Genomic DNA, 13,664 nt, shown 5'->3' on the forward strand with positions numbered 1-13,664 from the left:
ACTGCCGCCGGTGCATCAGAAAAGCCCTTATAACACCAGGCGTCTCTGTGAAGACTGCCCCCGGAGGGACTTCGGTCAGTGGCCACGACGGCTTCTATGACTTCGGAAGGTGGCAAGGCTTTCTCGGGTTAGGTAATGAGGTTTTCCATCCATTGTAACAGCCTACAGGAGAAGACGGTCGCGTTGGAGGCGGTCAAAACTGCCACCGAGCTGGCAAGTAGTGATACTAGCAAGAGAATCAATGAGAGGTGGGCTATGACGAATAGAGTCATGGCCTTAGTTAAACCATATTGTGCAACAAATCCAGGGAGAAGTGAATATGGGGAAACAATAACGAGACAGAGAAAAAGAGAGTTCTGGAAGCTCAAATATGGGATAAGCCCGCCTCTTTAACGTTTCTTTAAACCGTATCATGGAACTTTTAGTAGCCATTAAAGACATTAAGCGATAGTGGAACTGAAAAACATAAATCAAGTGACACTGTAAAAGAAGGTGGTTATGAGCTGATGAGCGGGGACAAAATAAGACCTATGAGATGACGGTTCTATGGAGTTGTTTGTATGATTGTGACTCCAATTCTCTGACTATGCGTCATTACACCTTGTGTGCCTGGACTTTTTAGGTTGATAACCACCACCATCTCATTTGGGTCCGTAGTGGGAATTCAAGGCTGTAATAAAACATTGAAGTGACGGCTAGAGGAAAAGAAAACAGGTCCGTTAAGTGGGAGCGGACTCCCATATATATATGTGGAAAAGGGCACCTGGCGGACCACCGGCCTCTGGAAAAGCCAGGTGGAAATTGAAACTACCTCCTTAGATACCTTATCTTGCCCTGTCCTTTATACCTTTAAATAACGCTAGGCCTTAAGCCTATAATAGTACGGTACCACTCAGTCACCAATCTTTTATGGTTTGTAAATTCTGTTGTTAGCCCGGAGATTATATGATCCCAGCGATTTCCCTAACACAGGAAACATCGGGAATATACTTATTCATGGTTGACTTTCCCCGAAATTTCGGACTGGTCGTGTCCGTCCATTCCCATACGTGGTATATTTTGCTTGGATACCAATTCCCCTTATCGACCTGTGTGTCGTCATCGTTGCTATATCTGAGCGGTTTATAGTGGCTGTGATTGATTCTCCCGTCTCCAAGCAGCTTCCACGTTGTGAGAACAATGCAGATCGGCTTGGTGTACCTCGGACCCTAAGCCGGGGGCCTGGGATTCGTGCCTGGGATGGGCGTTGTGCTTATTGAGAAGTCTGTGAAACAGCGAGAGCAACCCATGCTATCGATACGTTTAGTTTACGGCGAGCGGGTAGGTGGGTAGTAGATATGTCTGCATGGTACTTACATAGCTCCTTGGTAAGCACTAGCCTTGCAGTGGCAGCCGAACTCGTGGCTTAGGAGACATATCAGCCTCTTGTCAAAATCCGCGAATGGCGATTTGTATCCCTGGAGGTATTTACAGCCTTGAGATTTTTAACCTCCGCTCCAATAAATGGAAACTGCGCATTCCACAAATGGTGATAGTAGATGGCGGCGAGCCCATGATATGTTTGATAAAGCCCACGAAGGGTCTCCAGGCTGATGGGATGCACGTTCGTGCCACAGTCACAGCTTCCTAGTCCAATATTGGTTGTCTTCGGCGGAATGATCAGAAAATCTTCTTGCTTCATCATGCGGGTGATTTGCGATCGATTCGACTGGTAGATCCGTCCTCGTAAAAGGCGAACTTGGTATCGGATATTACACGTCACCATTATGCCTGTCGGAACGGCCGTGACACATCTGACACCATCTTGCTGAGCAATCCAGAATGGTCTGTTTCCGCTTGCTTTTTGCGCCATACTTCTCCAATCGAGATCAGGCTGGGACCAAGATATGGATAGTAGTAGAACGTCTTTTTGGGCAGGTCACAGAGCGTTAGCTCTGGATAGGACACTGACGTTGGAGGCATGTCCTTTGTTCGTAGCTTGCGATACCATGGTGGTAAGATCCACATGTTGAATGTATTGGCTGTGATGAGGTTGAAACAGGATAGCCTTGATGGTCAAAAGCGGCAGAAGAACAAAGAGCTCATGGGGAGCGTGGTCTCGGGTCTTAAATCCCCGGGACCTTCGAAGCTTGGAACTTTACTGGTACCGTGTGTAGATACCTAGCATGTGGGCTGGGGTTTAATTGGCGTTGGTGGCGTGGTGAAAGGTTTATTCCATGGTAAAACTAGATAAGAATAAATTCCTGCTCCTCCCGCTTTCCAAGCCACTCGCCATCCATGATCCCCTTGGCGTAGCATGGTCCAACTAGCCGCCACCGAGCTCCATCAGCTAAACCACCGGCCTCATACGAGGGGATTGCTCGCAAAACAAGAGGTACTGCCAAGCCAGGTACCACAACGACCACATCACCAGCAACCATCTTCTCATCCCCAACACCCAAATAGCCTCTTGAAGTCCTGAAAAAAGCCATTGCGCTGGTTTGCATAAGAAAGTCTTGGAAGCCCTGCCGCTCCACAGAGATTTCTTCAGGTTCCCTCTCACTTGCCGAAGCTTGCGCCTGTTCCAGCAGCGGCCAGTGCGGCACATCCACATCACGCTTCAACGTGCCATAACCAGGCGCCATACCCCAAGAAAAAGCCGAGTCAACAGCTTCCGACAGAGTTCCACCACCGACATATGCCTCTTCAACCACGTCTCCCTCAGGCTGAGGGAACACGAACCGCGCCAACGACCTTATCCACGGCCCAAAGATTGGCTGCCAAAACTCAGTCTTGGAAGTGTAATCACCCCACTGCAATGGCCGCCTCATCGAAGGATAAATCCCAACAACCATATCAACCTTCACTCCCCACACCGACAAAGTTTGCGCCACCTTGTTGAGAGAAAACCGTGGCTTTTTGCCCGATGATTTCCCTCCCCCTGCGTCATACACCTCCCTTGTGCGATAAGGAACAGAGTACACAAACCGATAAAAGTTCGGCACCCAGCTCTTGAGCCCTTTATACTGCCCCGCTGAACAAAACAACAGCACATCCAGCTCCTTTGTCGTCTCGATGATCAAGGTCGCCACATCCATGTAGACATCCTCTGTTGGCAGCTCATAATCTACCCTCACAGAATTGAAGATATCGCCATCTTTCTCCCCATAAATATCCCTCACTATGTTCATCATAGCATAAACCTTGTCCACGGGCCATCGAGCACCAAGACTATTAGTCTTGACCATCAAATCCAACAACGACAGCCCCCCCTTCCCACGTTGCCGGAGCAGGGTTAGTTCCTGCAGGTACGCAATATCAACATTTAGCGGACTCGGACTAGGGATTTTATTCAACCCCAACTCCAACATATGCGAATGAAACACCCTGTTCGCCACCTCCAAAGCTTCAAACCAAAGCGCGTGGCCACCCAGCCAGAACTCACGGGGTACATTCGGTGTGGAGGCTTCCTGATAAATCCAGGATCTCTTCCAGTAGCTCAACCGAGTCACAGCTTCGAGACAGGCACAGTCCACCTGGTTCACGATCTTCAACAGAGAAGTAGGCGAGATATCAGGCAGCTGGCTGTTTGCCCATGCAACGGCGACGCGCTGGTAGATATCCATTGCGTGCCCTGTCGGGTAGGCAGGCCAGAGGTTCTCCGGGAAGGGGGCGTCAAGGGTAAGCTTGTGTTCCTTGACGGGACCTAACCAGATGATGATTCGGGAGGCGGAGGCGTAGATCTGGGACATGATCTTTAGCTGGGCGGTCTTTTCTTTTTTGGCAGTTTCTTCGTCGGCTTGGTTGATACAGATTGCGTCGATCCAGATGTAGCCTACGTTGGCTGCCCGGCGGGAGGTTGCTCCGTTGTGAGATGGGACTAGGTCAGGACGGGCCTGGCGGAGGAAGGCGTAGAGGTTTGACTGGTGGATGGGGAAGGTTTCGGGAGTGGAGTCAGGGGAGGCGATGTTGAGTGTTTGAGGGGGGTGAAGCCTTTCTTTTTCGTCACCCCAGGTGTAGGAGAGGGCGGTGTAGGGAGGCGGGGGACCGGAAAGATCATGGTGGGTCAGTGTTGCTGCGATTGACCCGTCTGGAGCGGGGTGGTCTGGCTGAAGTTTTTCCGAGCATGGCCACTCTATACGGAGGAGGCGGATGTGGCCCTGTTCAAGAGGGGCATGCTTGTATGTGAATTCCGTCATCTTGTTTCTCTGTTGGCAGGTTGTGAGGAATAAGGACAACGCGGTCAAGTTGAGCTGAGGTATTAACGGTCGTCCTGAAGCCAGTGAGGCTCAGCGGGCTCAGGTTGAATGCTAAGCTGAAGGAGGAGTCCTTGGCATCGACTATCGTCAGCTGACATGCCAGGTGATATCAATCTTGCCTCAGAATTGTATCGTTCTCAAGCCAAACATTTCCGATGAACGCCTGACGGCCCCATCTCATCATATTCCTGACTCGATATGCACATATCCTCAAAGGTCGACAAGGATGCGAGCACTGAACCTCCCACCCACGTCAGGTATTTCATCCCAGGCGAGACTACAACTTTGACGGACATATATGACGGGGCCATTTCCACGATCTCCTTTTGCAGCCTATTTGCTAATCCAGAAAACATCATGTTCCCACCAGCCAGGAAAATACTACCAAACAGTTCCTTTTGAATGCTGGAGTCGCATTTCATGATGGCATCACACACCAAAGCATGTATTCCCCCGCTTTCAAGACCTAGTACCGATGGCCGAAACATAGCTTCAGGGCCTCGAAAACGCTCGTTGGTCAGGTTGATTACCTGCCCATCAGGAAGCTCGTGCGAGATTTCATGAAGCTGAAACGTAGGATCTGACTCCCTTTCCACCCACAATCGTGTCTCGTTCTCAAAGTCAAACGCAGTGTAACAACGCAAATGTTTGATGTTCTCGACAACCTCGTGCTCACTCGTGGTGGGGACGAAGTTGTGGCCGCTTTCTCTCAGGAGCTTGATCATGTAATCGGTAATGTGACGTCCACCGAGGTCAAGTCTTCTTATCGCATCTCGGACTGGGACTCCAAGCCCTTCATGGCCACCATGTACTAGTGGAACTGCGTGGGTCACGCTATCCCCAGATTCAACCACGAGCCCCGTAGTCCTTCCCATGCCGTAGAGTGCCAGCGATGGGTTAAGTGCCACATAGAAGGCAGGAACGTTGAATGTTTCAAAGATGATTTGTGTCATTTTTTCCCTGGAAGAACAGTTAGTTTTTCCGTCAGGTTAACTAGGTCAGATAGTGGCAGCTTACTTGCTGGTATCAGGAGTGAAAAGAGCATGTTCCATCAAAATGGGGTGCTCGTGGGGCTCAACACGCAGTTCGTGGTAGAGTGCATGATGCCATATTGCTTCAACGTCCTGCCAGTCTGTGATGACGCCTTGTTCTATCGGGTAGCGAAGTTCGAGGATCCCTCTTTTCGACTGAGCTTCGTCGCCAACATAATTTTCCTTGCCACAAACATCAGCGGAGGTCCTGTAAAGATGGATGGTCAGCCGGAACACCCTGACAACCCGGGGCGCAGACGCACTTATGGTCCTTTGGTCTCCCGACAACAGACGCTGGTGCAGATGTCAACAGTTCTTCTGTTTCAGTATTGGACCGTTTGAGCTACATACGGAATACGGTGGTTGGGTATTCATCACCAGCGAAGCCAGCCTTCATGATCAAAGATCTATACGTTGCACATTATAATCAGTCAGTCTTTCCCGCCACGTCAAAGGCCTTGCCATGAGGATCACTCACCCAGTATCAATCACAATAGCCGGGGCTGTGTCCTCCATATCCATGTAAAAGAAGGATGGAAACACCTGATAACAATGCTTAACTTGGTTGTCGCTGTAGTTGCTGAGTGGAAATGTTGAGAGGATTGCCACTAAACCAACAAGCACATTCCGGGAGGGGTAAGCACCTTCGGCCAACAAGATTGGCCGAAGGGATGGTCTTGATGCTCCACAATATGCTGAGATGTTGGGACCTTGTGCGGGGCTGTGCCACCATGTAATGAAAAAGGTTATGTAGGCTTAACGATACTTCGATACAACAATTACAGCGGAAACAAAACATCGATCATCCCTCAATCCCGCTTTCATCCAACCTCTGCCCATCAATAGTCACGATACACCTCCCACTCGCCTCGACCCCCGGCGTTCCCACCGTTATCCGCCCACCTACCCCTCGGTCTGCCACGACGAGTCTTGCCTCCATCGCCATCATCAAAACCCCACCGATCAGCCGCCACGTTTATCTCCCTCTCCTCCCTTTCCCAAACCGTCTCACGATAGCCATCACCTAGTTTACCTGACCGCGAACGAGATCGAGAACGCCTTGTCTCCTTCTTAAAATGACTCCTAGATCTGTACCGGCCCCCCTCCCTAGCTCCGAACCAGTCGTGAACTCTCTCCTGTGCACGCTGCTTGTCATTTTGTTGCTCTTTGACCTCCTTCTCTTTGTCAGAGTGATGCTGAAGATACGACGAGGTCGATGACACCGGGCTTCTCGGCGGCAGGGTAGAAAGCGAAATCGTATGAGATGTCGTTCCCGTGGGAGAAGCGGGTGGAGGCGAGGAGTGATAACCCCATAAAGCAGGTTCCATAAACGGGTTCTGGTACAATTCCCTCCCCGTGCTCGGGTTGTCATTCTCAGGAGATGGACGTCGCAACTGAAACCGTCGTTCGAGTCGTTGCAGCTGTTTATTCTCCGGATTGCTGATCTCCTCCGTGCTGTCCCCGCTCGAGGTCAAGCTGGCATGTGTCGATGTTGGCGATGTAATCACTGGAACTGGAGCAGAAGTAGTGGGGCTCGAGACTGGGGTGACAAAAGAAACACGCTGCTGCTGCTGCTGCTGCTGTTGCTGCTGCTGCGCCTTTCTCTCCTTTCTTCTCTCTCGACGCTCCATCTTCTCTTTCTCGTGCTGGTGGTACTGGTCAATGTATAATTGCTCTCGGGCCCATTCGGCGTCACGGCGTTGTTGCTCTCTTAGGAACGCCTCCTGAGCCCTACGGACCCGGTCTTCCTCGCGCTCCTTGTTTTTGAGAAAGAGACCGTGGGCGGTTCCAGTGATGAAGGAATCCTCCAGGGCTTTGGCCAGCCCTCTTTCTTCCTGGGTTTGCCAGTAGTGAGCCCACTGTTGCTGGTTTGCCGCTCGGCGCTGCTCCTCGGCTTGCTGTCGGCGCAGTTCTCGAGCGCGGGTGAGATACCCGTAATCGGGATATTCCACAGCTGGTGGGCTTCGACGGGATGTTTGGGCTCCTGCAGGAGGGTCATTCAGGACAGGACTTGGAGACTTTGGTGGAAGGGGACGGTGAATCCCATGGTGACAGTACCCCAGGCTACGGGCACGGTGGTCACCGGAGCTTGACGGGTCTGCCCCGTCCGGAGAATAGTTGTGAAGCATGGCGTTTCTGTGAGGTACTGTAAAATGATAAACTTTGATGCTGACTGATGGAAGTAATCGAACAGTGAAGGTTTAGGCTGCTGAGTAGATGTTGGCAAAGGTTCATGGGCTCCCTGGACTTATGAAGGATGGATCTGCGAAGAAGCAGCCCGCAGAGAGGACAATGGACAAGGCCAAAGCTTGTTTGGTATTTCGTGGTCTGTGTTGAATTCCTACGGGGAACCATTCCGGCGTACAGGACTTTTCGGTCTGTACAAAGGAAGATGCATGGCCCTGAAACATTGACTGTGCGACTGACAAAAAGTGCCTATTGTTATACAAAACAGACACAAAGGACGGCTGAGCCTAAACAACAAGGTACTCATACAATGTCTCTCGGATCAACAGCAAGACATGTGTAGATCTCGTCTCAAAAACCCCTACACTCCAAAATCACATTTCGTACGAGAAGAAGGAGGTCCTTTTCAGAATCTCAAGTGGTCTTTGGAGAGTGATCTAAATTCTGTCAGTTTGCTTTGTTCACCGATAGGCAGCCAAGTACACTTACCTTGCCTGCTCTTCTTTCGTCGCTTATCCGCGGCAGTGGCTCAAGTTTTGAAGCCTTTTTGTCTCTGAAATATGAGCGCACCATCGGCATGCATTCCGGGTCCACATCCCCAGCACCCCGGGCCTCTTCTCGAAGATTGTGGAAGAAAGTAAAATCCAGCGAGTGAGGCAAAAACCCAGCTTTGAGATGAGGGATAAACTGGTCCCAGCCTATACGTTGCCTTTTGGCATCATCCCACCCTCGCACGCAACAGGTTTCCAAGACAATGGTTCTGAGTGATTGTTTGTGTCGAAGGAGGAAGTCAAGCATTGTTTCGTAGCCAAACCCCATATTTGTAAGGTGAACAGTGTGAAGTCTTTCCCAATGATGATCATAGGGAATGAGGTCATAAAGCCACGCAGATTCATACTTAACACCCAGTGTCAAAGATTGCAAATTCGGCATTGTTTTAATGATGTCGTGGACGAACTTGATGCGAGGGCTCTTGACTACCGAATATTTGCGTGGATCATCTACCCACGGCCGTTCATTGCCGAGCAAGATGCCAAAGTGAGTGAGTACCGAGAGCGGCGTGCTCAGAGAATTTTGTAAGGGGTAGATCGGGGGAAATGGCCAAGGCGGGAGCGCAGACGGCATATCGGAACGCTCAAAATCTTCATCTGTCGCTAGGAGGCTGAGGAAGCCCACCTGAATAGAGATGAGACGTGGGAGTGACCCGCCAGTTGCCTGGACTGCTTCTAAGATGGCTCGCAAATGTCGAGCTGTCCCCTCCACATGTGACACGCCTGTCATATCCAGGTTGAGGCAGTGGTATGCTGGTATCCTCAGTATGGGTTCCGTGGCGTTGGGCTCCCTGTTCCGGTGCCTGTTACTGTCTGGATAATCGCCCGCAACGATGATCTCCCGGAGATTGGGGAATTTGGGGACCACCTCTCGGAGAAAGTCAAAGTCTTCGCCCACTGCCAAAATTTGAACCTGATCGCGATGTATGCTGTCGACAACATCTCTCATTGCCGCGATCCAAGCTTCATCGACCGGCGGACGGTGGATGTCGGCGAGATGAAAGATATCTGGAAGCTCATTATCGTATGGATCATATGGAATATCGTCGTCGTAAGACTGGTATCTCCTCATGATTCGAGTGTTATATGTCAGCGACTGAACATGCTCGGCGCGATAATCATTGACCATGCTTCGTAAGACGTCAAAGTCCTCATGGTGCATGCAAAACTTGATGTGTCGAAACGCGTGTCGATCTGCCGCTGCTTTCAGGACGCGGCATGATGCACGAATCGAGGACAGAGTATCGTGAAAATCCAAGTTACCGCATATGTTGTCCATGATCTCTGACGGGAGCCCGATAATAAGTGGCATTGTTGCTGTGCTAAAATAAGAGCTGTGGCCAGGGAAAAGAGTGCCAAACAAACACCGAAAATTGGTTGCCTGGGTTGAGCTCCGTTTGGCTTCAACCCCGCACGCCGCTGCCTGGTTGGCCTACCTGACACAAATTGGAAAGCACTACACACCACCATGCAAATGTTTGCAACTGATCACGGCAGCTCTGACGGCGACTCAGTTTCCCAAGTGGGTGCCAGGGCAGCCAAAGCAAAGAGACGACACCAAACCAAAGATAGCCAACCTTGGGTGAGTTTCCAATTTCCACACCGATATCTCAGACCTCTAATAATTAATTACCTAGCCACACTTTCGACTCCCTCCATCATTTGTCCGTCCAGAATTCCACGAGTCCGAGAATTCGGACTCTGAAGACGACTTGCCGAAACGCCATCGGATAGCACATCGAGAGCCTCCAGCCGAAACCAAAGAGAACCACGACACAACGCCGTCAAGCTCGATACTACGCCATCAGCTGGAAGCGCAAAGTCATCCCCTCGCCAAACCACATTCCTGCCCGCACTGCGTTGCAATAGCCGTTGATTTGCGCAGGCAACTAGCCCGCGTCACGTTCCGTGGGGATGCTTGGGCCCGAGAAGGGTGGACGACTGCCAATAGAAAGTTTCCCTTGACTGTCGACCAAGCAAGAGCCGCCAGCCACAAAGGATGCGCGTTCTACAGATACCTCCTCGCTGATGACGACCCCGCTTATGCGATACGAAACGATGTATGGGGTTCCTCCCCTGGCAGGATTCCTTTCGAGATAGTGATGCAAAATGGCCGATGCAGACTCTACCCTGGACAACGGAAAGGAGAGTTTCGAGAGTTCTCCCTGTACACCATCCCAGGACAAAAGGCTTTGCACCCTTTTCTTGGGTATCAACTCCCACCGAACCTTGTTCCCAACTCCCAACTCAGCTTCACCCGTGTTCGAGGCTGGCTAAACGAATGCCTCCGGAACCACAAACTATGCAACGCATTCCAGCGAGCCTACATGCCCAAAAGGCTCATCGAAGTGACCACTCCCGCAGCTTCGGGGAGTCTTTGCGCTCGATTGGTCACAAACCCCACGCCAGGTCGTTATGCCGCGTTGAGCTACTGCTGGGGCGGTGACCAAAAGTCCAAGACCATCAGAAGTGTTTTGGGTACCTACGAGAAAGAAATCCTAATGGGTATCCTACCCCAAACGCTTCAGGATGCGTTGACAGTAACACACGGTATCGGCCTCCGCTACCTCTGGGTAGACGCCATGACAATCGTTCAAGATGACGATGAGGACAGAGACGAGCAGATATCCCAGATGCACCGCATCTACCTCGGCGCCTCCTTCACCATCGTCGCAGCAAAGGCAGTGACCAGCCTTGACGGTTTTCTCGCCCCAAGAGCAAAGTACCAGCCCTCCATCATCTCCGCCCGGCTGGATGACAACGTCTTTGGGGAGATCCTTGCCTTTCCAAAGCACGATATCCTCAGTGACTATAACCTCTTTACTCGCGGTTGGACATTTCAGGAGACGCAGCTCTCGACAAGGATACTGGCGTATGGCTTGCATGAATTGGTGTACTCGTGTTTAGAGGCCAGGCATCGGGATGGTGGATACGAGCATGTGTTCGATCCGCCACCGGCTTCAATCTACCTGCGCGACACGAGCGACGATCCTGCAGCACAAATGGTGGAGAATCTCGACCCGGGAAATCAAAAGCTGGGACGGGATGAACACCCGTTTGGTTGGGAGACAATCGTCTTCAAGTATAGCCAGCGGTTTCTCACTGATGGGTTGGATAAGCTCCCTGCTGTCTCGGCTATTGCGGAGGAGTACTCCCTCACCAAGCCAGTCACGGAATATTATGCCGGGCTATGGAAGGAAGACTTTCTGCATCAGTGTCTTTGGCAAGTAAGCTTCAATACCGCGGTGAGGCCGAAGGGGGTGTATAGAGCTCCGTCTTGGTCGTGGGCTTCGGTTGATGGCGCGGTGCATGGATTTACCAAGGAGCGCCTCAATCTGAAGTTTTCTTGTTCGCTGCTTCATGTTGAGACGACGCTGGTGTCGACGAGGAATCGTTTTGGGAGGGTGGGTAATGGTTTTATGCGGCTTCGTGGCAGGATGCGCAAGGTTTTGTGGTCGAGCAGTGGGATTCGGGCCGGGCATGCTGGACGCGCAGCGGAGGATGCTGCTAGCAGATGGCCGGATGAACCGTACGGGTTTGATGACCGCCTGTCGTTGACGGTGGATTTTATTGGTGATTGGCCGAAGGATTCGGAGGTGGAATTTTGGTGTCTTGAAATTTGCACCTTCTTCCGGGATGGGTTTGATCGTGGTCAGGGGCTGTTGCTTGACAAGGTTGATGGGGGAGAGCATCCCGATCTCTCGGACGAAATCTTTCGCCGTGTGGGCCAGGCATACTTTGGCGCGGATGTGGCCGAGCCGTACTGGTTTGATGATGGTGTTTCGGAGTGGAAGGAGATTGTCGTTGTGTGAGCCTTTTCAAAACTATGCCACGTCCAGAGTTTAGAAAGACAATTATTGGTCAAGTACCTTCATCAAATCCAAGCATCAGTGGTTTAGTGGTAAAATCCATCGTTGCCATCGATGGGCCCCGTGTTCGATTCACGGCTGATGCATCCGATATCTTGATCCTTGGATCTACAACAGTGTTTGTTAACCACTATTGATCTGTTCTTTTTGCTGCCAACCATCCTTAGAAGTAATGCGCTTAGTTAGACTTTGCCATGGGAGAATAAAATGTCCATTCTTTTTACGGCTTTGAACGAGGGAGGGGGTTAAAAAGATGCAAGCTTGACCATGGAAAAAAGAGACTCGGATACCGGGAGTCGAACCCGGGGCTGTTGAGAGAGCAGACACTTCTGAGAAGTGAGAGTCAACGATGTTACCGCTACACCATACCCGATTGAATCGTGTGTGGTCCCGATTGATGGCAGTGGGTGTGGAGGTAAACTCCAAGTGCCAAAGGTGATTGATGTCGGGCAGCCATCGCGTTGCAATGAAAGGGGCGATCACCTCCCTTAGGTACTTTGCACAACGTAGCCCTTTCCCATTCTTTTTCCAGTCTAAAGCCTGAGGAAAGGTCTTCCCTGATGACATGACGCCACTCCCCTACGTCGCTGCCCAAGAGCCAGGCTGTCATCGTCTGACGGAGTGTTGGCTTCCGGTGGTGGGAAAGCACCACATTGAGAGACGGCGACACCGAACTGTTTCTAGCTTGCACTCTGCGCCAAAGTGCAGTTTCCTCCTACAACCATCAACGCCAGGTCGACACTCCTCTCCAATCGTCTCTCGGCATCACTTCTCTGTATACATTATCCAGGTTGTTTGTCTCTCCAACTCTTCTCCTATCTCAGTTATCAGCTCCATCATGAAGTTCGCCACGGTCGGTCTCCTCTCGTTCGCGGTATGTGAGGCATGATATCCCTGAGTTCCATCACCCTCCCAACACCTGTATTCTAGCAGAGCATCGTCCTCGGCAGTCCATCCCCCTCCTCCTATCCAGTCCGTCGCGATGTTGACCTCCAATGGACGGTCCAAGCATTTCCCAACGGCCCATTTATCCACGTGAACGGCACCATTGAGCAGGTTTACAGCCACGTTCTCAAGATCAACCCGTCCTTCGACAAGGAATTCGTGCCTGGGCATCTCCCGGACGAAGACCCCTGGTCCCCCCCACTTCAAGCACCCTTCTAGGATGAGGTCAACTTTGAGGGCAAGAGGACTGAGTGTGGTGAACCACTGAGATACGCACCGAGGCGACATATCAGGACTGGAATCGAGTATCTTCGGAGACTTCCGTTCGAGGTGCCCGAGCTTGCACCTGGTACCTGTGGTCGTGTCAGCTGTGCGTGGGACTCGGCCATCAAATGGTGCAATAACGTGGGTGTTTTTGATGCCTGGGGTCTTGGTCGTGAGCTGATGAGGTTATACAGATCCAGCGTGTACAGCGTCTCAAGTCTATGAAGACCCTGGCTGACGGTGCGGAACACCTTGCCCAGATGTGCGTCAGGCCCGGGCTCAACACACTGGTAAAGGACGCATCGGCATTAGACAGGGTATCAGGACAGGTGTGGCATGAAGGTGGCTGGAGTATTATTGTGGGCCTGGAGAACTGTTGATTCGCCGGGCGTAGCTGAATGGCAAGAATCGTCTCGTAGTATACCTTAATTGATATGGATTAGACCTTGAAAGACGGGGTTCACTCGTCTTGCTACCCTTGACAGCCCATTGAAGGTTAGCATACCACTCAATCATTTTGACACCCCTCGTGCTTATATCTCTAAACGCCTGTTGGTATATTTTCAACGCCTTTAGATT

General features: G+C 51.3%; 7 protein-coding genes and 2 non-coding genes across 9 annotated transcripts; 4 read left to right on the forward strand and 5 right to left on the reverse strand.

Moving 5' to 3' along the window:
* Positions 1-1,122: 1,122 nt before the first annotated feature.
* Positions 1,123-1,765, reverse strand: QC763_0074340 (uncharacterized protein; the record flags this gene model as incomplete). The annotated part of the gene is given in 3 exon segments (XM_062906026.1): positions 1,123-1,264; positions 1,357-1,457; positions 1,472-1,765. 3 exon segments carry the CDS (start codon positions 1,763-1,765, stop codon positions 1,123-1,125), a joined length of 537 nt encoding a protein of 178 aa, XP_062764753.1.
* Positions 1,766-2,225: 460 nt separating this feature from the next.
* QC763_507650 (uncharacterized protein) lies at positions 2,226-4,178 on the reverse strand (the record flags this gene model as incomplete). Its single annotated transcript, XM_062913351.1, has 1 exon — positions 2,226-4,178. One exon carries the CDS (start codon positions 4,176-4,178, stop codon positions 2,226-2,228), a length of 1,953 nt encoding a protein of 650 aa, XP_062764754.1.
* A 197-nt stretch (positions 4,179-4,375) lies between these two features.
* Positions 4,376-5,910, reverse strand: QC763_507660 (uncharacterized protein; the record flags this gene model as incomplete). Its single annotated transcript, XM_062913352.1, has 5 exons — positions 5,748-5,910; positions 5,621-5,676; positions 5,533-5,563; positions 5,256-5,477; positions 4,376-5,198 (listed from the first exon to the last, which is right to left on the reverse strand). The coding sequence occupies exons 1-5, from the start codon at positions 5,789-5,791 to the stop codon at positions 4,376-4,378; spliced, it is 1,176 nt and encodes a 391-aa protein (XP_062764755.1). The 5' UTR covers positions 5,792-5,910.
* Positions 5,911-6,108: 198 nt separating this feature from the next.
* Positions 6,109-7,398, reverse strand: QC763_507670 (uncharacterized protein; the record flags this gene model as incomplete). Its single annotated transcript, XM_062913353.1, has 1 exon — positions 6,109-7,398. The coding sequence occupies one exon, from the start codon at positions 7,396-7,398 to the stop codon at positions 6,109-6,111; it is 1,290 nt and encodes a 429-aa protein (XP_062764756.1).
* Positions 7,399-7,583: 185 nt separating this feature from the next.
* QC763_507680 (uncharacterized protein) lies at positions 7,584-9,393 on the reverse strand. Its single transcript, XM_062913354.1, has 2 exons — positions 7,946-9,393; positions 7,584-7,893 (listed from the first exon to the last, which is right to left on the reverse strand). The coding sequence occupies exons 1-2, from the start codon at positions 9,317-9,319 to the stop codon at positions 7,831-7,833; spliced, it is 1,437 nt and encodes a 478-aa protein (XP_062764757.1). The 5' UTR covers positions 9,320-9,393; the 3' UTR covers positions 7,584-7,830.
* Positions 9,090-11,896, forward strand: QC763_507690 (uncharacterized protein). The gene is made up of 2 exons (XM_062913355.1): positions 9,090-9,589; positions 9,645-11,896. Exons 1-2 carry the CDS (start codon positions 9,476-9,478, stop codon positions 11,817-11,819), a joined length of 2,289 nt encoding a protein of 762 aa, XP_062764758.1. The 5' UTR covers positions 9,090-9,475; the 3' UTR covers positions 11,820-11,896.
* On the forward strand, positions 11,892-11,962 carry QC763_0074400. Its single transcript has one exon. It is a non-coding gene; the product is annotated as a tRNA-Gly (tRNA).
* Positions 11,963-12,157: 195 nt separating this feature from the next.
* Positions 12,158-12,249, forward strand: QC763_0074410. Its single transcript has one exon. It is a non-coding gene; the product is annotated as a tRNA-Glu (tRNA).
* A 75-nt stretch (positions 12,250-12,324) lies between these two features.
* QC763_507695 (uncharacterized protein) lies at positions 12,325-13,411 on the forward strand. Its single transcript, XM_062913356.1, has 3 exons — positions 12,325-12,750; positions 12,807-13,226; positions 13,280-13,411. The coding sequence occupies exons 1-2, from the start codon at positions 12,442-12,444 to the stop codon at positions 13,038-13,040; spliced, it is 543 nt and encodes a 180-aa protein (XP_062764759.1). The 5' UTR covers positions 12,325-12,441; the 3' UTR covers positions 13,041-13,226; positions 13,280-13,411.
* Positions 13,412-13,664: the final 253 nt, after the last annotated feature.

This window comes from Podospora pseudopauciseta (assembly GCF_035222475.1).
Source record: "Podospora pseudopauciseta strain CBS 411.78 chromosome 5 map unlocalized CBS411.78m_5, whole genome shotgun sequence".
Lineage (NCBI taxonomy): Eukaryota > Fungi > Ascomycota > Sordariomycetes > Sordariales > Podosporaceae > Podospora > Podospora pseudopauciseta.

What these genes read in the sequence shown, in the direction of transcription:
- QC763_507680 (XM_062913354.1), bottom strand. Translation starts at nt 9,319, where the DNA reads ATGCCACTTATTATCGGGCTCCCGTCAGAGATCATGGACAACATATGC. An exon ending in ACGAAAGAAGAGCAGGCAAG is followed by an intron (nt 7,894 to 7,945) that starts GTAAGTGTACTT and finishes GACAGAATTTAG; the next exon opens with ATCACTCTCCAAAGACCACT.
- QC763_507690 (XM_062913355.1), top strand. Translation starts at nt 9,476, where the DNA reads ATGCAAATGTTTGCAACTGATCACGGCAGCTCTGACGGCGACTCAGTT. An exon ending in CCAAAGATAGCCAACCTTGG is followed by an intron (nt 9,590 to 9,644) that starts GTGAGTTTCCAA and finishes TTAATTACCTAG; the next exon opens with CCACACTTTCGACTCCCTCC.
- QC763_507695 (XM_062913356.1), top strand. Translation starts at nt 12,442, where the DNA reads ATGACGCCACTCCCCTACGTCGCTGCCCAAGAGCCAGGCTGTCATCGT. An exon ending in TCGGTCTCCTCTCGTTCGCG is followed by an intron (nt 12,751 to 12,806) that starts GTATGTGAGGCA and finishes CCTGTATTCTAG; the next exon opens with CAGAGCATCGTCCTCGGCAG.